Genomic DNA, 23700 nt, shown 5'->3' with positions numbered 1-23700 from the left:
GAATATCACAATATGAGTTAGAAGCAGTCAAATAGGAAGATACTTAAAAGCAAATGAGAAAGAGACAGAGAGACAGCCATCACACCAAAGACAGACAAATACTCCTGGAAAATGCTGCTGGTGTTGCCATGGTTATGTTACCATGGTAACAACAGGAAATGCAGATCTACATATTTTTCTTCCTCTAGAAGGAGTGGAATATTTACCTTGAAGAGAACTGCTGAGGCTGGAATCTAATGATGGCATTCTGCAATGAGAATGCTAAATAAATATAATGTCATTCTTCAAATCCCCAGAGAGATTTTGTTCATTTCCACAATACTTAGTCAGCACTAGAAACTTCTGTGACTCTAATTGCAATAGTTAGAGGGAGCATTAGAGCAGGTTGTTTTGCTCCTCTGCTTCTTTTCAAACCTATTCCCTCCATGTGCAAATATCCCTGCAAATTACAAAATACTAGCTTTTATATATATATATATAAAACAAAAAAACTCAAAAGGCAGTCTCATGTGAAAATGCATCATTTTCATAAATTCCTTTTTCTTTTCTTTTATTTGCGTTTGTCAAATACAGGAGGATTCATGTACAGATGAGGGACAGGTAGAGAGAGACTGAAGCAACTGTACAATATTTACAGAGGAGCAAACCTACAAAATAATCATAATAATAGCAATAATTATCATAGTAAACAACCAACAGATAAAAAACAAACAGTAAACACAGAAATTTTGAACACTTTAAAAACTATTACATCCCTCTGCATCATGTTTTCTTTGAGAAAACAAACAAATACACCTCCTTTTCCGCATTTTCTTTAAAAGAACAAACAGAAAGAACACCTTTTTTATTTTAAATACATTTTTCCTTTGCTCTATTTTTTATTTATTTATTTTTTGACAAAAAGGAACTACACACTGCTTTGATACCGCTCTTATGTCCACATCCTGTCCGCCTTGTCCTTTTAGGGGACAGGAAGAATTGGGGTTTAAGGGTGGCCCATTTCATGTTCACCCTCATAAAACATGAGCATTATTATTCAGATTAATAATAGAAAACTGCACCAGCTTTGGGAGGTAACCATGTGTAAATGTCCATGTATAAATAATACAAATCATAATTGTTCATAATACATATTTATATATAAGTGTGTGCATGGAACATAGCATTCAAAGCGCACCTCACTGCCAAAACACGGACCTGTAAGGTTTTCAACCCTGTTCCCTTTGGCACTATCTTTATTTGTTTCTACACATTCTCACTCTTTTTTTCATTTTGTCTCCCTGGGCTCCCATGGCAGGGAGCTAACATATAATGAAAAGGAGAAATGAAAAGCTTTACAAAAACATTTCTATGTTAAAATGCAGCTTAAACTGCCACAGGCTCCGTACACATTCTGCAAAGGAACATCTCATTTTCCTGCGACCTGGAGGACCTTTAGTTCAGAGTTCTCCTCTCTCCAAATGGGATGCACTTTGAACTCTGACAGTTGAATCTTAAGCCTTGGTGCTAAGCGTCAGCAGTTCAGTGAAGGAGTTGAATAGAGTCTCTAGCCAGCCCTGGTTGGCCATGCACTGCTGTACCACCTCCTCCTGACCTGGATCTTCTGCTGCCTGTTCTATACTGTCCGTCTGAGGAAGGAAGACCATAGAAAGGGTTTTACGGAAAGATGAGCTAATAAACTGCATTGAGAAAATGATCTGATACAGCAATGTATTTCTCAAAGGATCTCAGTGAAATAATCATGTGTTCTTTATTTCTGCATACCTCCTTTTTACAGTGCAGAAAGGTATGATATTTGTAGTGGTGGAGAGAGTGATAGAGACTGTATATTCGGCAAGTCTCTGTTGATAGCTTCAGGTCCTGCCAGGCAGATACAAATGGGGTGTTACAAGCAAGGAAATAGTTTTAAAACCCAGGGGTTCTCACACTTTATGACCAATAAATCTCAATGACCTTTTTATGACCTTTACAGTCATTTGTGACTACAGACAGGATATTTAAAAATCATCGTGTTTTAGACCAATTTGCTAATGGAACATTTAAAAGAGTTTGTGAACCATTTTGTCCAACTAATTGAAAAGAACAAAAAAAAAAAAAAAAAAAATTCTTCACTCACAAATCGAACATCACCCTAAGTTTTGCTCTACAAAAGAGCAATATCTAGCCAGTAGAAACATTTCTAGTTAGAAACTAGACTTTTATGATTTTATTCATTTATATGACTTTTCAAGGCCCTGAAAATAAATAAAATTTCCTGATATTTCCAGGTTTTCCATGACCATGGGAACAGCTCATCAATAAAAACTGGTTAAATGAGAAACATACCTGCTGTTTGGGAAGGCTCCTTTTGACTCTATTGAGGGTTTTACGATTGTAATTCTCACCACCCAGGTGCACTTTAACAGCTCCAGAGTCCAGGGGGTCTGCTGTCATCTGAGGGAACATGTGCAGTACCTCCTACATGAGAGAAATGAGAGAGAGTGAGATACAGCATGATGTGTTCCAGTAAACACAAAAGTTTCTAGAGGACTTGAGTACTCTAATATACACTCACTGAGCACTTTATTAGGAACACCTGTACATCTACTTATTCATGCAATTATCTAATCAGCCAATCATGTGGCAGCAGTGCAATAAATAAAATCAAGCAGATACGGGTCAGGAGCTTCTGTTAGTGATCACATCAACCATCAGAATGGGGAAAAAATGTGATTTCGACCAAGACATGATTGTTGGTGCCAGACGGGTTGGTTTGAGTATTTCTGTAACTGCTGATCTCCTGGGATTTTCACGCACAACAGTCTCTAAAGTTTACTCAGAATGGTGCCAAAAACAAAAAACTTCCAGTGAGTGGCAGTTCTGTGGACGAAAACTCTTTGTTGATGAGAGAGGTCAGCGGAGAATGGTCAGACTGGTTGGAGCTGACAAAAAGGCTACGATAACTCAGATAACCACTGTGTACAATTGTAGTGAGCAGAATAGCATCTCAGAACACGTCGAAGCTTGAGGCAGATGGGCTACAACAGAAGACCACTTAGGGAACTTTATTAGGACCATAGTGTTCCAAATAAAGTGCTCAATGAGTGTAGTCTCAGCCTCAGGCCACCCACAGTCCGTTCACTGACCTACGGTCACCAGTTCCAATCTGACTGGCTGGTGCTACTCAACTTCCGGGAGTCAGGGCACACAGGTTTTTTACTTTCAGTCAGCTTTTCAATGCCACCTCTCTCAATGATCAACAAAGTTGTGTTAAGAAGGCACTTCTTGGCACTTAGATACTAGATATCCACAATCAACAAACTGTTTATTCTGCTTTATTTTCTGAGTTATGTCAGTGAATAATCAATACTTACTATTTTTGGATGACAACGTCTATACACATTTTCCTCTATTTTTAGTGTTCTCTGTATTTGAATTTATTTTCCCTGCTAGTCTTGTGTTGTGGTATAATCTAATTTATATAATCCTGCCCCTGTAAGGCACAGTACAACACAAAATTTACTGTGGTTGGGCACTTAGGGTTCTTGGCCAGAATAATGTGGACCAGAATTTATGGCGCAAGTCACAAGGCTAAGCGAGACTACATTTAATGGCATTTAAGTATTAGTGAGAGCCAATATTACCTGGTGCTGAACACACATGTTGACCCTCCTCAACAGTCTTTGTTTCTGTTCGTTGAGGATACTGTCAATCTTCCTCATAGGTGGGAGATAAAGCTCATCTGAGGACAAAATGAGAGGAGTCAGTGATAATCCATTGGTATTTCGTTTGTTAAATTGCCCAAGCATGCATTTTGGAGAAATATTTGTCAGTATAGGTATGTTCAAAATAATTGGTCAGTACAAAGAATGGAACATAAATATAATCTTTTTTTTTATCCCCTTTTCTCCCAATTTGGAATGACCAATTCCCACTACTTAGAAGGTCCTCGTGGTGGTGTGGTTACTCACCTTAATCCGGGTGGCGGAGGACAAATCTCAGTTGCCTCCGCTTCTGAGACAGTCAATCCGCGCATCTCATCACGTGGCTCGCTGTACATTACACCGCGGAGACTCACAGCATGTGGAGGCTCATGCTACTCTCCGCGATCCACGCACAACTTACCACGCACCCCACTGAGAGCGAGAACCACTAATAGTGACCACGAGGAGGTTGTCCCAAATGACTCTACCCTCCCTAGCAACCGGGCCAATTTGGTTGCTTAGCAGACCTGTCTGGAGTCACTCAGCACACCCTGGATTCGAACTCGCGACTCCAGGGGTGGTAGTCAGCATCAATACTCGCTGAGCTACCCAGACCCCCCCATAAATATATTCTAACCTTTATGTAACTTTATGACTTCACAACTTACTGTATTTTTCCACTAGGGTTTCTCCGATAACAAAATGTTAGCTTCGGTACTTTACCAGCCCTGGTTCCTCACTATTGATACTAAATCAATACTTAGGCAACAAATAAATAGACTCAGATTACTGATGAAATCATACAGAAAAGGACTTCATAGTAAATGGCATACTGCATAAAGTCTTGAAGTTGCAAATTCTGCATTTTCCATTATATTTTTTCTGGATTCCATGTTTAATGGTTTAATTAAATGTTATCAAAACAGTGTTTAATCAAATAAATACAAATATTTAATCAAATAAAATTATAATAATTAATTGTCAACAAAAATTGCAATTTTATTTTAGGTCAAATAAAATGCTGCACAACAGAGCTTCCCGGAGTTCACGCTTCAAAGCATGCTGATATTCAGTAAACTTTTTTAAACCATTATACAATGTGTTAAAATTATTGGTATTATTAATATTATTGCTACTATGAATATAATTTTTTTAATATACAGTTTTTCTTTCATAATGTCTTCAATTTCATGCATCTAATTGAATAGAGCTTTTATTTTGGTGGAACCTTTTTTTGGTGGACCCTTGAGTTCTTTATGTTTTTGACAGTTGTTTCAAACAAGCTTCCCATTCCAAATGAAATGCTGAAATACTTGCGAGCTGAAATCTCAGAGCTTCACTGGAGATGGAGTTTATTGTCCACAGCCGCTCATACAGTATACTGATCACACACATTATGAGCATCACGCACGATCTCTCTCTGCGTGTGTGTGTGTGAAACAGATGACAGAGATTACAGCAGCAGTAATACAATTTTTCTAATAGCCATATAATTTAGTATGGTACCGAAAATAACAAGATCATAATCATACGATTTTTTTCATTTTTTGGTATTGAAATATTTCATTAGTATAACGTGCAACCCTACTTCCCACTCCTATTTTCTTTGCATCTTTTCCTTGCCATTATTTTTCCAGTCTCTCTCAACCACCCTTACTCTATGAAACTCCTCTTTCCATCCTTCAATCTCTTAATCACCCTACTCCAATCCCCCACTTGTTCAATTCATCCTAAACCAAATAATGTCCTCTCACCATTGGTTTCTTCCAGAGCTTGGATCATGTCAGGATCCAGAGCAGTGCTGACCAGCATCTCTATATAACTACGGAACATCTCTCTCATGGCCCGACTGTTCATCCCACTGCGTATGGACACTGTGGATGGCACAGAGAGAGCTACATGGTTCAGATGCAAAAGCATTATTAAACTGACAATACACATCAAAATACTTAAACACGCACACTTTAACTATTTACTTTTGGCTCCACTTAGATACCAGAAATTGCCACTAAGTAGTCAGAACTATATTCTATATCCACTATGAAGAACAGTCTGCCCATTTGTAGAGAGACAGTAATGTCTTTAATTGTCAATACATCTAAATATCAGTCAATTAACAGTCAACAATATTTAGCAATTGGTTTGGCCTTAACCTTATGCTGGTTTAGAGTCTGTAAGTGCCAAAGACCATAACAACCCTTTCATAAAAGTACAGTGCCAGAACCAAGGTACAGTGATGGTATCTGATGGCAATACCATGGTACTTTGATATACACCATGGAACTGAATGATTTACCATATGCATGTACCATAATTTTGTTTATCATACTCCCAAGTACTTCAAAGAATAACATGGTACTAACATGGTATGTCCAAAAAACTGTACATTTGTAGTACTTTTGTAGTTCTTTTAGTACTCATTTTGTTAGTGAATGCTGGCATTTTGTAAACTGAAATTTTAAACTGAATATTATTACATACCTTGCTAATTACATTACAGATTTTTAAACATTATTTTATTTCCAGTCACAGTTTCTACCAGAATGTCCCTAAAATCTCTGCAATGTTTGGTACTACTAATGAGTAGTGTTGGGTGTAATTGGATTACAAAGTAATTAGTTATTGCAATCTAATTACTTTTCGTTACAAATAAGTAGTGTAGTGCATTACATTAAATTATTGTAATCAGATCAGTTACAAATAATTCAATTAAAGTACATTACTTGGGTTACAAATATTTCTAAAAAAATATTATTAATGGGTAATACAGTTAAAATGTGAATTTATATGTTCATATCTGTTTGTGTTTCTGTGATAGCTCAAGGGTGTGCAACAATGAACAAGGAGAAAATAGACACTTTTGAATTTGAGCAGAAAAACAAAGTGTTTTAGAAAGTAACTTAAAAGTAATTAGTAATGTGATTACTTTACTAATGAGTAATCAGATTATAATTTTAGATAAGTAGTTGGTAATTTGTAGTGGATTACCTTTTTTTAGTAACTTACTCAACACTGTTAATGAGGCATCACTTTATTGGTCACAAAAATCAATCCACTTAGTGCCATTAAATTTGGTAACAGTGTGCCGAAAGTATTTAACAACTGAATTAACAAACAGTCAATTATAAGCACTACATGTGTAGCTACCTCCAGATGTTTTGTGGTGTTGTGTTGTATGCAGTATGGTAACTACAGAACAGATACTGCAGTTACACTGAATGAAGATGAAGATGCTCTGTTTTGTTTCTGTGACACCATACAAATGGCCACACAGGTAATTGCACTTAATATTCGTAAAGCGAAACACACCTTCATCCTCACTGGGTGGATCAGCAGAGGAGTCTGAATCAGAGGAGTAGGGCATTTCTTTCAGCCACTTTTTCCTCTTTTTGGGTGGAGGTTCTGACTTTACTTTCACAGGTTTACACCTTGTCCGTTCAACTCTCTTCTCTCCTACTCTTTTCTCATCTTTGACCCTCCCTCGATCTACAACTGCAGTTCTCCTCTCCAGCTTCTCTTCAGTTTGTCTCTCTTGGAGCTTCTTTTCCTTCTCTCGCTCCTTTTCTCTTTGCCTCTCCCTTTCCCTTTCTCGCTCCTTCTCCTTTTGTTTTTCCTTTTCCCTATCCCTCTCTCTTTGTTTTTCTCTTTCTTTCTCTCTCTGCATTTCTTTTTGTCTCTCTTTTTCCCTCTCTTTTTCTTTTTGTTTCTCCCTTTCTTTCTCTCTCTCTCTTTGCTTTTCAAGCTCTCTCACCCTCTCCTTCTCTTTCTCCTTTTCTCTCCTAGATTTCTCCATCTGCTCCCTCTCTCTTTCTCTCTTCCTTTCCTGTTCTCTTTCTCGCTCTTTCTCCTTTTCTCTTTCTTCGCGTTGCCCTTTCTCCCGTTGCTTCTCTCTCTCCTTCTTCCTATCCTCTCGTTCCATGCGCGGTGGAGTCAGGCTACGTACAGGTGAAGGCTTGGGAAGAGACTGGCGCCTGGTGGGAAGAAGGACATTCATTTCATCATTCATATACACAATGATACTGAATTAACTCCTGTATTAAGTGCTATACATCACAGGACCAACGCAGCTCCAGAAGGTCATTTATGGTGAAATTACCTCAGTGTGAGACTGGGCCGATACCAGGGTTTCCGTGAGCAAACTCTAACATAATCCTTTTTATTCACATTCTCCAAGAATTTTACATACAAGCGCTGATAACGCATCTTCGCATCTCCAAAGTAGCCCAGATACTACCAAAGAGTAAGAAAGAACAGAAAGTGTGAGTGCATGGTGGCTGTGATGGAGTACATGCACATCATTTACCTATTAAAGGAATAGTTCAACCAAAAGTGAAAATTCTCTCATTTACTCACCCTCATGCCATCCCAGATGTGTGACTTTTTTTCTTCAGCAGAACACAAAGATTTTTAGAAGAATATATCAGCTCTGTAGGTCCATTCAATACAAGTGAATGGGTACCAAAACTTTGAAGCTCCAAAAAGCACATAAAGGCAGCATAAAAGAAATCCATATGACTCCAGTGTTTCAATACGTCTTCTTAACATCTAGTCGATTTTGGGTGAGAACAGATCAAATATAACTAATTTTTCACTATACATCATGCCATTGCAGTCTCTAGGCATGATCATGATCTCAAGCTCGATTAAACTTCATAGCGTTTGACGCATGCGCAGAACGCTAGACGGTGCTAGGGAGTGTAATCAAGCTTGAAATAATGATTGCCAAAGAGACTGCTGATGTCAAGATTTATTGTTATATTATATATATACTATATGTTATATAGTTATATTTTGGTCTGTTCTCACTCAAAACAAACTGGATCGCTTTAGAACACATTGATTAAACAACTGAAGTCTTTTGGATTACTTTGATGCTGCATTTATGTGCTTTTTGGAGCTTCAAAGTTTTGGTAAATATTCACTTGCATTAAGTGGACAGAGCTGAAATATTCTACTAAACATCTTGCTTTGTGTTCCACAGAAGAAAGAAAGTCATAGAAAGTCATACACATCTGGGATGGTATTAGGGTGAGTAAATCATGAGAGAATTTTAATTTTTGGGTGAACTATACCTTTAAGATCCACATTCTAGTTAAGCCTTAATTCTGAAAAAGAGGTTTACATGCTCCACAGCAATAGGAATATTTCTGCATACATGGTAATCAGCTTATTCAGAATAAACTAAAGTTCTTTTCTCTTATATATACACTGAAAATACTTGCTTTTGCCATTTACTATGATCAATTTTTAGTAATTCAGCGTAATAATTAAATAAATGTAATTTTCATTTATTACTTTCATTTAGATATGTGCAGATATTATGACTATTCCATTATAGTGGATATTTTGAATAATTGCAGTTAAAAAAGGCATATACCAGCTGTCTTATTCCGATTTCTAGTCACCAGTGCAACAAGATGCATACATAATCATAATATGACCAAATTATGATATTAAAAATATTCTTGTGCATGTACTGTAAATGCAGTGATTGGTTATAATTTACTGTAAAAGACACTCACATTACTGGTAGCACAAAACTGCCGTTGTCCATCTTTGATTTCAGGAGCAAACTTCTGCAGCAGAGCTTTCTGGACCCTCCAGATTGGAGGAGGTTCTCGCCCCGTCTGCAGAGCCAGCTGAGAAGAGCCGAAAGAATGAGCTAAGGCATAACTACACACCATTTCTGAATAATAATTCCACACACACAATATTACCAAACAATTAACATACAAAGGGCAGTTAGAACTGTACTGTATTGGTCACCTTAAGAGTTCCAATATCTTCAGTGCGCACCACAAATTCATCCCTTTCTCTGAAGATACCCTCCCCCCCACTCTCACTGTCTTCATCCTCACTCTCTCCTGCAATGGCTGCATTGGACTGCTTCTTAGCCAGGTGCAATGAAGTGATCTGAGGGGTGGGGGCATCTTCAGGGGTGGGGGGCGAGTCTGGGGAGGGTTGGGGCAGCTCTTCGGGTGGAGGAGGAGAAGAGGATGGTGGGGGTGTGGTGGAGGGAGGGAGTGTGGGAGGAGGTGGGGAGGGAGAGGGGAGAGCAGGTGGAGAAGGACTGGGAGGGAGGGAATTATGCAGTAGTGGCTGTTGTTGCTGCTGCTGTAGATTCTCTTCTTCTTCTTGAGATGGAAGAGGGGAGGGTATAGAGAGAGGAGGAGGAGGCAGAGGGGATGGGGAGGAGGAGGTTGGGGGAGAAGGAGAAAATAATGGAGGAGAGTGGGGTGCAGGGACACTAGGAGGCTCAGAAGGAGATTCTAAAAGTTGAGAAGGAAATTTACATTGTGAAGCATTAATATTTAATATTTGATCTTAATATTTGACTAATCAATTTTAATGTTTGACTGTAGATATAATAATATACTCACCATCCATCTTGGGAGCGTCCTGCATTTCATACTCTTCCACCTCATCCTCATTTCTCTCCTCTGTCCCTGTTTGACCTACTTCCTCTTTTTCTCTTGTCCTCTCCTCTTCAAACTCCTCTTCTTCTGGTTCAATCTCGCTATCTTTCTTCTGCTGCATTTCTTTATGCATCTCTTGCTCAGGTTCTTCCTCATCCTCATCAGAAACATGTGTCTCCTCATGTGGGTTGGGTCGTGAGTGTGAATCTAGCTCTTGTGACACATATATCTCTGTCTCAGGTTCAGTGCGTGCGTGTGGGTCAGACTCGGGTTGGGGTGGTGGCGGGGGGGTGTTAAGAGTTTCTGCTTGTGGAGTGGGTGGTGATGGTGTGGGTGGAGGTTGAATGGCAGTAAGGCTGTGGGGTGTGTCATAGAGGGCAGAAATGGCTGATGATATGCTCTTCTGCAGGTCCTGGTTCTTACTGACAGAGTCTTCCTCATCTGAGGAGAATGATGGCAAGGTCTCCAAGTTTCTCTTGAACTCCTCATCAAGTCTTTTACAGGGGGATGGGCAGTTAGTGAGAGGCAGGCTTCCTTCCCCCTCGTTCTCTGCGAAGGGGGGAGGTGGGGGTGGAGGAGGAGGATGTGGTGATAATGGGCGAATGCCTCCCTTTATTAAAGAGGAATCTATGGAGCATCCATCCACAGGGAGTGGCCCAGGTGGAGCTTCAGGGCCTGGCTGCTTCTTCCCCGTTTTCAAGAAATCCAGAAAGGAAGTTATGAAACCAGACTTTAGCTCCGAAGGCTTATCCTCCATCTGAGAGTACGAGATGTCGAGAAATAAAGGGAGGGTGGAAGAAGGCAATATGCAGTGTAAGAGGAAAAGGAGAGACAAAAAGCATGGATATTTTAAGCAAAGGCACAGAGTAGTAAAAGAAATGGGATGGGGAGGGCAAGATAAAAAAGATGAGGGGAAATAGGAAATATAAAGTAATGCACTGTACAATCAGAGAAATTCTATCTTATACCTTAGAAATTAATTACAATAAATGAAATGTACTTTTATTTATATTAGCATATTTATTATAAATAATCACTGTATAGTCCCTCTGACTTACATTAGGTGTGTCTAGGCAGAGGTAATACACCTTACTGAACAATGGGGTGGTTGATGACGGTTACTATGAATGAGTAACCTTAGCAACAGCCACCCTGGCAACAGCTCTCTTCCTTTCTTTTATTGCATTTTTTAAGAAAGCAGTCATCATGTTGGCCTGCCAATCATCTTAGTCTATGTGATCTGCACCCTCTAGTGGCAAAAATATACACTGAGACCAATTCTTCCTTAGCTAAATAAAGAAAGTGTTGGGTGAATCCAAATTCATTTAATTTATAGTTTAGTCATTTGTCCTTTGAGGAAAATATAGCATGGTGTATTATCTTGTAGCAGAATTTTCCCTCAATTAATGAAATTCTTACTGAGCCAGATAGTTTCTCCATGGTGGCCCAGGCCTCTGGGGTCATTTGCTCATCCATTTCTTCCTCCCAGGACATCTGTAGATAAGTAAAACATGCATATTGTATATAAATGTCTAGAACATGTACATATCTACACCTAACATTTTAGACTGGCTCCAACCTTCTTTCCCGAGGCTACCTCTTGCTCAGGCAACAGAGGACAATTCACAAGTGCAATTTAAACATATGGATGAGGGCATCATTTGATTAAGGCTAAAAAATACTGATGAGTTATTAAACTTGGGAACATAGGTTTGATCTGCCAACATTTTATAATGTTACAGCAGGTGTTACATTTTGCCATTAAGGACAAAACCTTTATGACTTTTACATGTTTCAAAATGTATAGTTGTGAAATCTTCATTTGCTGTAGTTGATTATTTCTGGGTTTGGTAACATCCATTTCAGATTACTTATCATTGAATCATGGTAAGATTGGTCAAAGCTCAGTAAGTGAAATTCCTTTTGCATTTGCATAAATCATAATTGATTGCACATGCTGCTTCCCACCCATCCCCTCTATTGAGTATAATTCTGAATAATACTGTATAACTATGCTGTGCAGTTAACAAAAATCACTTTGACTACAAATCCCTTAGAAACTTTAAAGAAAAGACAACGTTTAGCAAACAATTCTGCTTTGATAAAATTAATCTATCACAGTTGCTAAAACTCAGGCCTGGCAGGTTTTCCACAAGTATTTGACATCCTCCAAATGCTCCTCCTTCAATAAACTTTGTTCTAAATCTGTAGGTCATTTGAGGACATAAGAAAAGACCCAGTATGAACTAGTAAATGGTTTGACATGTTTTCAATTCATCACAAAGGTTTTAAAGATTGAGGTTGTCACAGTAATTAATTCTGTGTCTTTACTGATTTTTGAAAGCTTTCACCAGTTTCAAATTTTAAAAGTTGTATGTACAATAGACCTTTCTAAAGATTTCTGATATTGCATTAACATATTTTGTCAAATATAAAACCATGGCATTGACCTTTGCTCTGCTTTGTGTAAAGCACTGGATTAATCTTGTGTTATTTATACATTTTCTATTTAATTTCAACATTCATAAGTTTAAAAAGCATATATGTATATAAGCAGTAGACTCACCTCTTGGGGTTTCTGCTTCATCTTTTCCTGACCACAGTTCATATCATTTCTGTTTATGTCAATACCGGTAGTGGGCCCTGGGCTCAAACCAAGAGATGGTGCAGATCCTAACGAACCATCAGACAGAACTGGATCTGTACTTGACAGGGAGTCTGTCCTCAGCAGGGAGTCAGATGAGGGCATGGAAGGAATAGGGAGCTTAATCTGGGAGGAAAACAGTTACGTATTTAAATGTGTACATAAAAGTTATTACTCAAAAGAATGTATACTGTGCATCGGTTACACTTTCACTGATCCAACATTACCACAAACTCATTCTTCCCATTGGTGCTAATTGCAACCATTCACTCACCTTGATTGGTTTGATCGGCTCTTGATATTGTTGCTGAGGCTGATGTTGCGCAAGTTGTTGTTGATGATGTTGCTGTTGATGCTGTTGCTGTTGTTGATGAAGGTGTTGTACATGCATGTGCTGTTGTTGGTGCATATGTTGTGGTTGATGCTGCTGCTGTTGTTGCAAATGGTGGTGCATGTGCTGTTGTAACTGTGGTTGATAATGAAGGTGAGTTGCTTGTTGATGGTAGTTCTGCCCCTTGTTTATGTCTTTGTGCATCTCCATTATGTGATCATCCTTCCTTCCACGCCCTCTTCCTCGACCACGACCCTTTTTAATCTCTCCACCAGGTCCCATCATGCTCCTGCCATATGGAGGCTCAGGGAGAGGTCGAATACGGGGTCTACCCCTGGGTCTTGGTGGACCCTCACGTTTAGGTTTGGTGGGTTTCCTCCCTCTTTTCTTTGGGCCATCATGAGGGAGAAGCTCTGGGGGAGGTCCAAGTGATGGGTAACCTGAGGGGTGGCAGAAATCTAAATCACCCATCAAGGAGCTTAAACTGCCAACTCCTGAACCACCTCCAGACTTTCTGCAGCTGGACACAAGATCAGGAAGCAAGTCCGGGAGACGTCTACTGTTTAAGCGGATGTCAGCTGGAATGTCTGCTTTATCCTCATCATCCTCAAACTCATATTCTTGGGCATAGTTCTTCTTAGCCTGTGGTTGGGCATTATGATCTTTTCGCTGTTTTAAGAGGTGAAATGAGCTTGTCTTCAAAAGTTTTTTAGGCCTAGAGGAGCAAAAGATCGGTGAGGTAAGTCCCCCTGTGCCAGGACCACTCCCTATACCTACAGAGCTCATAATTTTGTTTCCAGTTCTGTCCACAACATGCCCAGTACTGCCCATTCCAAGCCCTGGGCCCTGAGACTGGATTAAGCCCAGCTGTTCTGTGTTTACAGTGGATGGGAGTTCATGGGATTTCATGGGGTCCATATCTAAGTGCATAGTACCATTGCCAGATTCAGACAAGCTGTGACAATACTGCCCATAGCCTTGATCACCATGGTGACCCATAATATCATATGCACCTCCTCCACCACCTGTTGTTTTAACTGCATCCATTCTATCTTGTACTGTTTCACATGCCTCTGGCACACCATCCTGACCTCCTTGCCCAGCACTTTCACCTCCCCCAGCACAGCTAGCCTTGTAGTCCTCAGAGCAGAACATATCCTCCATCCCTGAGAAAAATGATCGATCTTCATCTTGGAGAAGAGAATCTGGGAAACAGATAGAGGTCAGTGGCACAAACCGCTGTTGCTGCTCTTGGCTCTGCCCCTGGTTCTGAGCTGTTTTCCCCACAGGACTGCCAGTATCAAATTGATGCTCTTTGAGCTGATCCAGTTGTGGCTGGGGCTCTTGTTCCCTGGGCTGGGCTTGGGGCTGTGAAGGTCCAGAAGTTGGTTGCATGTGGTGAGAGTGCTGGTGAGGGTGTTGGTGGCGAGGATGTGGCTGATGGTGGGCATGAGGGGGAGGATGATGTGAGGTCAAATGGTGCAAATGAGAGGGGGTTGACATGCTCATATCAGGCTCAGACAAGAAATCATGAAGCTCTGCTGCTGGTTGTTGTGGATGGTGGGGCTGATGGTGTGAGGACATCCTATGCTGTTGCTGTTGTCTGAGATGATCATTGGTGCTCCCATCTCCTGCACCAACTCTGTCAGAGGGCCCTGTCCTTTCCCGGCTATTTGTCCTGGAGAGAGATCTCTCTAGCATGTCTAGTGGTGAAACTGAATTGTGACTAGACTGGCTTTGGTTTTGATGAGCCTCACGTCCATAGTGGGCCTCCATAGTTTGGGACTGGAGCTGGAGTTGAAGCTGTGAGGTCTGTGGCTGACTGTCTACTCCTCCAGAGCCACCAGTGCCTATTCCACCAGTTTGTCCAACCATTGCCCGCTGACTCATTGGGTGTTGTTGCTGCGAAGAAACCTGATGGTTGTCCATCTTGTTACGAGTGGTATGAGAAAGGGCAGATTGGAGAAGTTGAGATTGGGAGGTTTGCTGAGCCTGGTCGGGTGGGGAATCCATTAGGCCAAGGGAGGACTGGGTCTGTCGCTGTTGCAAGTCTGGTGTCTTTCGCAGGTAGGGTAATTCTGAAGGATCCTGATCTTTCTTAAGATCCATATGAGAGTGAGACATTGAATGGGGGTGAGGGTGCTGTGAATGTTGAGAATGCTGTGAGTGTGATGGGTGATGTTGATGGGTTTGATGAGTGTAAGGGTCTCCTCTGCCATAATGGACCACTGAACCAAGAGAGTCATGTTGGTTAGGGTGTTGACCATGTGAGTGAGAGTGTGGCAAAGAATCAACTGCACTTCGACCACCATTTGCTCCAGTTCCAGAGAGCACTCTACCAGTCTTAGTCTGTTGTTGCTTTTTCAGAGACATCTCCAACTGGTTCTCTAAACCTGTTCCTGGACCACAAGAGCCAGCAGGAACTGGTGCCACACCGTTGGTGGTATTATTTGTCCGAATGACACTCAGTAAATGGTAACGCTCCTCAGATTCCTTGTTGAGCTCATAAGCGGAAAGACTCTTTTCTCCATCTCTACTCTGTGGTGTGGACTGGGACTGCTGCTGTTGTGAGGCTACCTGTTGATCTTGTTGAGACAGGTGCTGGGAGGTGTTGGGTGCTGGACTCTGTGAGTGCAATAAGTGCTGGATCAAAAAGTCATCTTCATCTTCTTCATCCTCTTCTTGGGATCTCTCTACCCCAAGCATTTCAGAATCAGACTTAGATTTTGGTGGTGTTGTATGATAAGACTGTGTCTGTTTGGCTGGTACTCTTGTGTCTGAATATCCCTGTGGAGAAGCCAGAAATGCTGGGGAAAGAACTGAGGACAGGTACTTGTTACCCCCATTCCCTCCAGGTGACTGTGCAGGGCGAGATGGCGCAGGGGAGTGCAGACCTGGGCGGATGATTCCAGAATTACTTGAGGATAAAGGGCTAGAATCTGGGAGGTGGTATGATCCTGCACCACCACTTGCTACACTACCACTACCACCACCTACACTTCCTGAACTACCAGCTCCTGAGACAGTGGTACTGCTTGTTGTGCCCGTACCACCTCCGGACACCATTAAGGCAGGCGAATGTCCTGTTCCACCATAGCCCATTGATGGACTTCCTGCCCCTCCAAGAGATGGTGGCAAAGAACCATATCCTGAATCAGAGCCATAGACTACCTCAGCTGAAAATGAACGCTCTGTTGATCCAAGACTTCCATATGCTTTTCCAGACCCACCAAGGCTAGAACCAAGATCTTGGGCCTGTGGAGAACTGAATCCACCATATGGCTGTGGTAGGTGGGTGGAGGATGGCTGGCTTGGTGAATATGACTGTTGCTGTGGAGGGGTTTGACCAGGAAGGCCAGCAGTTGGTTTGACGGGAGCAACAGGAGAGCCATATGTGGACAAGCAAGGTTTTGGAGGCTGCTGCTGTGTAGCATTGGATGATACTGTTGGAGGTGGAGGGGGTTGGGGTTGCGGTGCTGACTGAGGTGGTGGTTGCTGTCTTGAGGGTGCAGAGGAGGTACTTGATGAGACATTAGGATTAGAGGCAGATGAGGAGGAAGAGGAGGTGGAAGAAGCTGAAGGAGGAGTGTGAGGGGTACGAGATGAGGAAGAGCCAGAAGAAGAGTAGCCACTACTTGAGCTGGAACTCTTTCCTTTTTTTCCAATGCTACCACCTGAGCCAGCTGAGGATGAGACTGAGGAGGAGGTGTATGGGGGCTGGATGATAGGGCGGTAAACCTGTTCTGAACGGGGAGAGGATATGGGGTCAGATGATGGACTCTGTTCACCCAGTGGGCTACGGTTTACTCCCCCATGCCGATGATGGGGTATATGCTGGTATCCTGGTGCGCCACAACTGAGATATTGCTGTAGAGGATGAGGTGTGGAAGAGGAAAGTTGAGACTGCGCAGTAGAAGGCCGCTGGTAGTGCTTGATCACACTGTCTTGCCTGGGGATGGCCCTTTCCTGGGACTGTGGAGGTTGTGGGGGCGCAGGTGCAGAAGAAAATACAGAAGAATTGTAGAGCTGGGATGACTGGTCCTGAAGCTGTGAGGAGAGTAGATTAAACTGAGGGGGTGGTAAGTGGCGTGTTGAGGAGGATGCAGGTGCCTGTGGCGGGGGAGCACTAGTGGGCTCTTGTGACCCTCTATACGAAGCAGCCCCACTTTGTGAAGTCAGAAGACGGTCAAAGCCAAGACTTGACTGGGAGGGTGTCTTAATGTGTAGCAAAGGATCATGGGGTGACAGGAGACCGTTGGAATTAGGACTGAAAGTAGGTGTGTCCTGCAGAGATAATGATGGGGTCACCCCAGGGAAGGAGCGCCCGGAGAAGGATGCAGGGTGCTGATATGCCGAAAGAGCAGAGGAAGAGGGAAATGAGCCAGAGCCGGGTAGTGCACCAGAAATGAATAGCTCTGCAGGTGCTGGAGTATGCATTGCTACAGAAACAGAGAAGGAAAGAAAACGAAAAAGGAACTGATTCAGCAGTTAATAATATTTTTTATGTAAATGACTTTCTTTGTATCATAAAATATTTCAGTATTCAACTTTAGATCAATACTTACCAGTTTGCCAGGTTGGGGTGCGAAACTGGGAGAGTAGGGAAGAGGCAGAGGGAGGAGGCTGAGCACCTCGAGATTCCAAAGCAGAGATCAAATTCATAACTGAAGCATCTGGTCCTGAGGAGCTGGCATGATGTAGACCAGTATCAAACAAGCCTGAGAGCCCTTAGAGACATTATAACTATTAACATGACAGAATAAAAATTCATAATTTTTGTGTAATGACTTTAAATGTCACAATGACCCTGTTTACTCCTAGTATTAAGATATTTTGGTGATCTGATCACAAGTGGTCAGCGTTAAATACAGGTGTAAATGGGGTTTAAAACGGTTTTTGATCGGATCATAAAAACCACATAATTAGTTAGTCAAAAATGCATGTGACCACATCGCATTTGAGGTTTTAAGTGCTAATCCGTCCTAATGCATCCCAGACAGCACTGAAACACCACCTATTACCTGTCAATCAACTATTGCGCTCTAACACGAGTTGCAAACTTTTCTGGCTTTAAAAGGAAATAACGGTCAGATCGGAATATTTGATAAAGCGCATACATATACATGCACGAGATCTCACGGAACTTCTTCAGTGTGTTCAACATGCAGTGACAGATGAGAAGCACACACATCTGAAGCTTGGTTAATTCAGGTATTCCATTAAAATAATTGAGAATTCTTCTTGAAATGTTGCGTTTGTGCTTAGATTAAATTTCAACTGCATCTGGGAGATGCGCCAGGTTTTTCACGTTTTCTTGGTCTTTTCTGTCTTTTTTGCAGTTTATTATCATGCAGTAGCCCATTAAAATAGTGATTGATGTATTTCATTATAAAATCAGAGATTCTGCCCTCGAAATCTGAACACCAAGTGGTCAAAGAAGACACATTTGAGTGACCAGGTGTAAACAGCCATGTTTCTCATCTGATCATATGTGATCGGATCACCTGAGATAATACCAGGTGTAAACGGGATCATTATACTAATCAATCATACTGTATACAGATCAGTCAAGCTTCACACAGATGAAATTTTGTAGACCTTACCTAAGCTCCTTCCTGCACCCCATGCCCCACCCTGTCCAGAACTGCCTGGATGGTGATTTGTTGCATATCCCTGCAGGGGGTGTGGTGTGGCATAAGTTTGGCGGTGGAGGAGCTCTGTGTCTGGATGGGAGGATCTGGAACTCCCATAAACCAAACTGAAAAAAAGAAGATTAAAAAAACAAATGAGATTGACAGAGGGAATGATACAGACAGTTTAACAGAGTAATTGTTTGCAAATAGCTTCATGTTTTATATTATTGGGGTGTGTGAACATCTTTATTTGTCCAGGGCATCATACATACATAGAAATGATGTATAATGTACAGTATACTGCATAAAATCAAGAAGGAAATTAAAATAAATGTTAATTTTGGATATTATATTATACAAAAAAAATTTCCTTGCACAATATAAAATTACGGTTAATTGTTTTGTAACAACACTTTATTAGTAAGCATACACACTACCTCTCAGCATCCTACCACAATTATAATTTCAATTTCTTCCGTATTAGACAGGAGAAAATAAATTGATCAGAACCCATAAAACAAAAAAGAAAATACTGCAGATTGTTGTAAATGTAATATATTATATATATATACACATACATACATACATACATATACACACTACCGGTCAAAAGTTTTGAAACACTTATTCTTTATTATAAAATTTTTTTTTTCACATTTTAGAATAATAGTAAAATCATCAAAACTATGGAATAACATAAATGGAACTATGTGAATTATGTTGTGACTAAACAAAATCAAAAATAAATCAAAACTGTGTTATATTTTAGCATCTTCAAAGTAGTCACCCTTTGCCTAGAATTTGCAGACATGTACTCTTGACATTTTCTCAACCAACTTCTTGAGGTATCACCCTGGGATGCTTTTTAAACAGTATTGAAGGAGTTCCCATGTTGGGCACTTATTGGCTGCTTTTCTTTATTATTTGGTCCAAGTCATCAATTTCAAAAACTTTTTTTTTTTTTTTATTAAATTGTAGTTTTATAATGAAATAAATTAATATGGTGGCACAATTATATTTTGGTCTAGAAAAATAATTTCAAACATTTAAGCATACGCCTTCAGAGCAAAAGATTTTTAAGATCATGAGAAACATTTCAGTCAAGTGTTTCAAAACTTTTGAACGGTAGTGTGTGTGTGTGTGTATATATATATATATATATATATATATATATATACACACACACACACAATTGATTTTGTTCATTGTTTGTTTTTTGTTAAAAGGCAATTACATGTTCATTTAACAGATGGGGGTAAAGAATTTTTTTATATTTCCTTTAAAAATTAACTATTCACTAATCACTTAATTTTCTGATTAACCAAGAGTATGTGCAATACAATTATTACTTTCATGTTTTGTTTGCTACAATATAACTTTTCTTGACACTTGTACAATCTTTATTTGGCTCTAGACTCATACTAAATCCCTGTATACAGTATCAGTTGACCCTCTCACACCACAGCCAAACACAAAGATTTGCTCTTTAAACAGCCTACTCACTTCCATATCCTCCCTCTCCAAAAAAGATTCAAGGATCTGATTTTGCCAAGCTATCTTCAACTATATTATCATATCCTATGAATAGTAAAACATATGAACATATCTAATACAGTACATTATCAGCATCGAATGTCCATTACTTAATTTTCTTTTTATCAATTTCATAATTTCTTGGTATGGCCTCTTCACAAGTTTGTGCTCTACAAGTTTGTTCCAATAAAACATCTTGTGTGCTTCAATGGAAGCAAAGATATCTGAATTTTTCTAGTTAAAATGAGTCAAATTGTAAATTCTAGAACTTTCCAGTTTACTTCCAGGTTTAAATGATAAAAATCCCAGATTATTTAATGTGGTCTCAGACTATTGGACCCCACTGTAGATATATCTATACATTAGGCAAAAGTGCTGCCTTATCACTTAATATTCATCAAGATTCTAATTTGTTTTTTTCTTTTTTTAAATTTACCACTGCTATTCACCTTGATGCGCAAAGATACTGTGTGGCTCAGTATTCTGATTGGCCACCCCGCCTGTTGCCAACCAATCAACTGTATTTTGCAGTCTTTGCAGACTATCTCTGTCATTCCCTTTCATAAGAGTGGCCAGTTCATTTGACAATGGCGGTTAGGATGTTGCTGAGGTAAGACACAGAGCGCTCATTGATAAAAGCTCTCCACTGACTAAATTGCCTTGGTAACCCTCCCCTCCATCCTCAACAGGCTCTTAGTGTGAGTACAGCTCAGTTAGTATAGATCCCTCTCACTCCGACACCAGAGTGGAAAGCCACAGACACCACATACTGAGTGAGCGCGTGGTGAGGGGGTGGGTGTTATTCAACAGAAGAAGTGACTGGACCAGAAAATCTATTTTAAAAACTATCAAAGAAAGACCTCATTCAAACCTATACTCTCTAATCTAGTGTAACGTTCAATGAATTGCCTAACTACACTATGGCATGTGTACATCCACTAATTTAATACTCACAATTCAGTAGGACTTTGTCCAGATAGAATATAAGAGAGGATATGAATTGTCGTTCTCCATTAAACAGACTCCTGGGCTCAATATAGTCACTGTGATAACGTGTCTGCCATAAGACTGTAACAAATGTGACAAAGCAAACTGTTGTCCATCCTGAGGGGCCTCCATCTGGGAGTATGTCCATCTCTTTTAAAAACACCCTCATCATGTCGGCAGAGGACTTGTTTAATTAACTGGATAAAGGCTTTAATGAACTGGGTTAAACATTTAAATGCATGAGTGAGAGCACACTTCCATGCTGCCAACTGCCTCACTGGCTGGACCTCTGGCATAATACATACTATACTGTGTGTTCATGACAAATGTACCCTCATGGTGTTTTGATACATTGCTGGATCTGTTTTGAGATATTGTTTCAGCTTACATAGAAAAGTCCAGCAAAGCAAATCATTCGAGTAATTGCTAAAGAAAAAAGTATTAGACTAAATCATGGTGCCATGCAAAACAGCATCAATTAAAGAACTTGAGATAAAACTGAGAAATTGCTTCTGATTATTGTAGTTAAACTGGATATGATCAGTTTTTTTATAACAAGCTCAACAATATGATAAGCCCAGGTGACATGCATGTAGATGTTTCTCCTGCAACTGAATTTCTTCACCTAAATAATTAATGCAAACATAGCAGCAGTACTCTCTTATCAAAGACATTCCAGAGACAATCAGGGAATGGATGAATTGAGGGAAATTGAAGGGCATCTTACATATTCATTCTACATGCCAGTTTTTTCTTCCTCTCAGGAGTAATTCTCAATTTTTCTCTCTTTTCTCACGTTTCTCATGTTTGGCTTACACCTTTAGTCAATCAATTTATCCTGTTAAACCTCTCACCTCACACACACACACACACACACACACACACACACACACATATATATATATATATATATATATACAATGTTTTTACTAACAATATTTCTTATTACTAGAAACATTATTGTCAAATGTGGTGTTCTACACAGACCGTAGTTTCATTTTCTTTCATTTTATGCAAATGTAACGCTTCTCTGTGTTTATTCCCTGAGTAATGGGAATGCTTCCAATGTCCCAAAAAAAGCAGTCTTATGGCAAGCCGATTTTGCTTTTAATGCATTCAGCGTTACTCGTTGTGATTGTTATTGTAGTAGGGATGCTCCGATCTGATACCTGGATCGGTATTGGCTCCGATACTGATGTTTTTAAATGGATCGGGTATCGGTCCGACGAGCCCGATCCAAATCCGATACTTTATTTTTTTTTTTTTTTGTGTGTTTTTTTACCAGAATTTGACTAAGAAGCAAATTAAATTACTGTGAACTTGCCTACAAACAGACACATACAGGACTTCCTGGAGAGTTCAGAATGTCAAAATAAAAGCGTGAGAGTTTAAAAGTTAAAGGTGCACGATTGAGATATATTACTATATACAGGTGCATCTCAATAAATTAGAATGTCGTGGAAAAGTTCATTTATTTCAGTAATTCAACTCAAATTGTGAAACTCATGTATTAAATAAATTCAGTGCACACAGACTGAAGTAGTTTAAGTCTTTGGTTCTTTTAATTGTGATGATTTTGGCTCACATTTAACAAAAACCCACCAATTCACTATCTCAAAAAATTAGAATATTTTGACATGCCAATCAGCTAATCAACTCAAAACACCTGCAAAGGTTTCCTGAGCCTTCAAAATGGTCTCTCAGTTTGGTTCACTAGGCTACACAATCATGGGGAAGACTGCTGATCTGACAGTTGTCAAGAAGACAATCATTGACACCCTTCACAAGGAGGGTAAGCCACAAACATTCATTGCCAAAGAAGCTGGCTGTTCACAGAGTGCTGTATCCAAGCATGTTAACAGAAAGTTGAGTGGAAGGAAAATGTGTGGAAGAAAAAGATGCACAACCAACTGAGAGAACCGCAGCCTTATGATTGTCCAGCAAAATCGATTCAAGAATTTGGGTGAACTTCACAAGGAATGGACTGAGGCTGGGGTCAAGGCATCAAACACACACAGACATGTCAAGGAATTTGGCTACAGTTGTCGTATTCCTCTTGTTAAGCCACTCCTGAACCACAGACAACGTCAGAGGCGTCTTACCTGGGTTAAGGAGAAGAAGAACTGGACTGTTGCCCAGTGTTCCAAAGTCCTCTTTTCAGATGAGAGCAAGTTTTGTATTTCATTTAGAAACCAAGGTCCTAGAGTCTGGAGGAAGGGTGGAGAAGCTCATAGCCCAAGTTGCTTGAAGTCCAGTGTTAAGTTTCCACAGTCTGTGATGATTTGGGGTGCAATGTCATCTGCTGGTGTTGGTCCATTGTGTTTTTTGAAAACCAAAGTCATTGCACCCGTTTACCAAGACATTTTGGAGCACTTCATGCTTCCTTCTGCTGACCAGCTTTTTAAAGATGCTGATTTCATTTTCCAGCAGGATTTGGCACCTGCCCACACTGCCAAAAGCACCAAAAGTTGGT

General features: G+C 40.3%; 1 protein-coding gene across 2 annotated transcripts in view; it reads right to left on the bottom strand.

Moving 5' to 3' along the window:
• Window positions 1-1477: 1477 nt before the first annotated feature.
• Window positions 1478-23700, bottom strand: part of LOC127451795 (proline-rich protein 12-like) — a 29186-nt gene continuing 6963 nt past the window's right edge. The window contains exons 2-16 of one of the 2 annotated variants that reach the window (XM_051716733.1): window positions 18678-18832; window positions 17640-17801; window positions 13018-17513; window positions 12666-12869; window positions 11519-11593; window positions 10064-10856; window positions 9450-9952; window positions 9206-9322; window positions 7780-7913; window positions 6993-7654; window positions 5438-5557; window positions 3624-3721; window positions 2326-2457; window positions 1765-1860; window positions 1478-1628 (exon numbers count right to left, since the gene is read on the bottom strand). In XM_051716733.1, the coding sequence (XP_051572693.1) occupies window positions 1494-1628; window positions 1765-1860; window positions 2326-2457; window positions 3624-3721; window positions 5438-5557; window positions 6993-7654; window positions 7780-7913; window positions 9206-9322; window positions 9450-9952; window positions 10064-10856; window positions 11519-11593; window positions 12666-12869; window positions 13018-17513; window positions 17640-17801; window positions 18678-18832 (7882 nt within the window). In that variant the 3' untranslated portion in view covers window positions 1478-1493. The remainder of the gene's footprint in view (window positions 1629-1764; window positions 1861-2325; window positions 2458-3623; window positions 3722-5437; window positions 5558-6992; window positions 7655-7779; window positions 7914-9205; window positions 9323-9449; window positions 9953-10063; window positions 10857-11518; window positions 11594-12665; window positions 12870-13017; window positions 17514-17639; window positions 17802-18677; window positions 18833-23700) is intronic. The other variant, XM_051716734.1, reaches the window with a different exon arrangement.

Source organism: Myxocyprinus asiaticus, chromosome 14, assembly GCF_019703515.2.
Source record: "Myxocyprinus asiaticus isolate MX2 ecotype Aquarium Trade chromosome 14, UBuf_Myxa_2, whole genome shotgun sequence".
Lineage (NCBI taxonomy): Eukaryota > Metazoa > Chordata > Actinopteri > Cypriniformes > Catostomidae > Myxocyprinus > Myxocyprinus asiaticus.
Note: the sequence above shows the minus strand (reverse complement) of the source record. Positions and strands in the feature narration are given on the sequence as shown.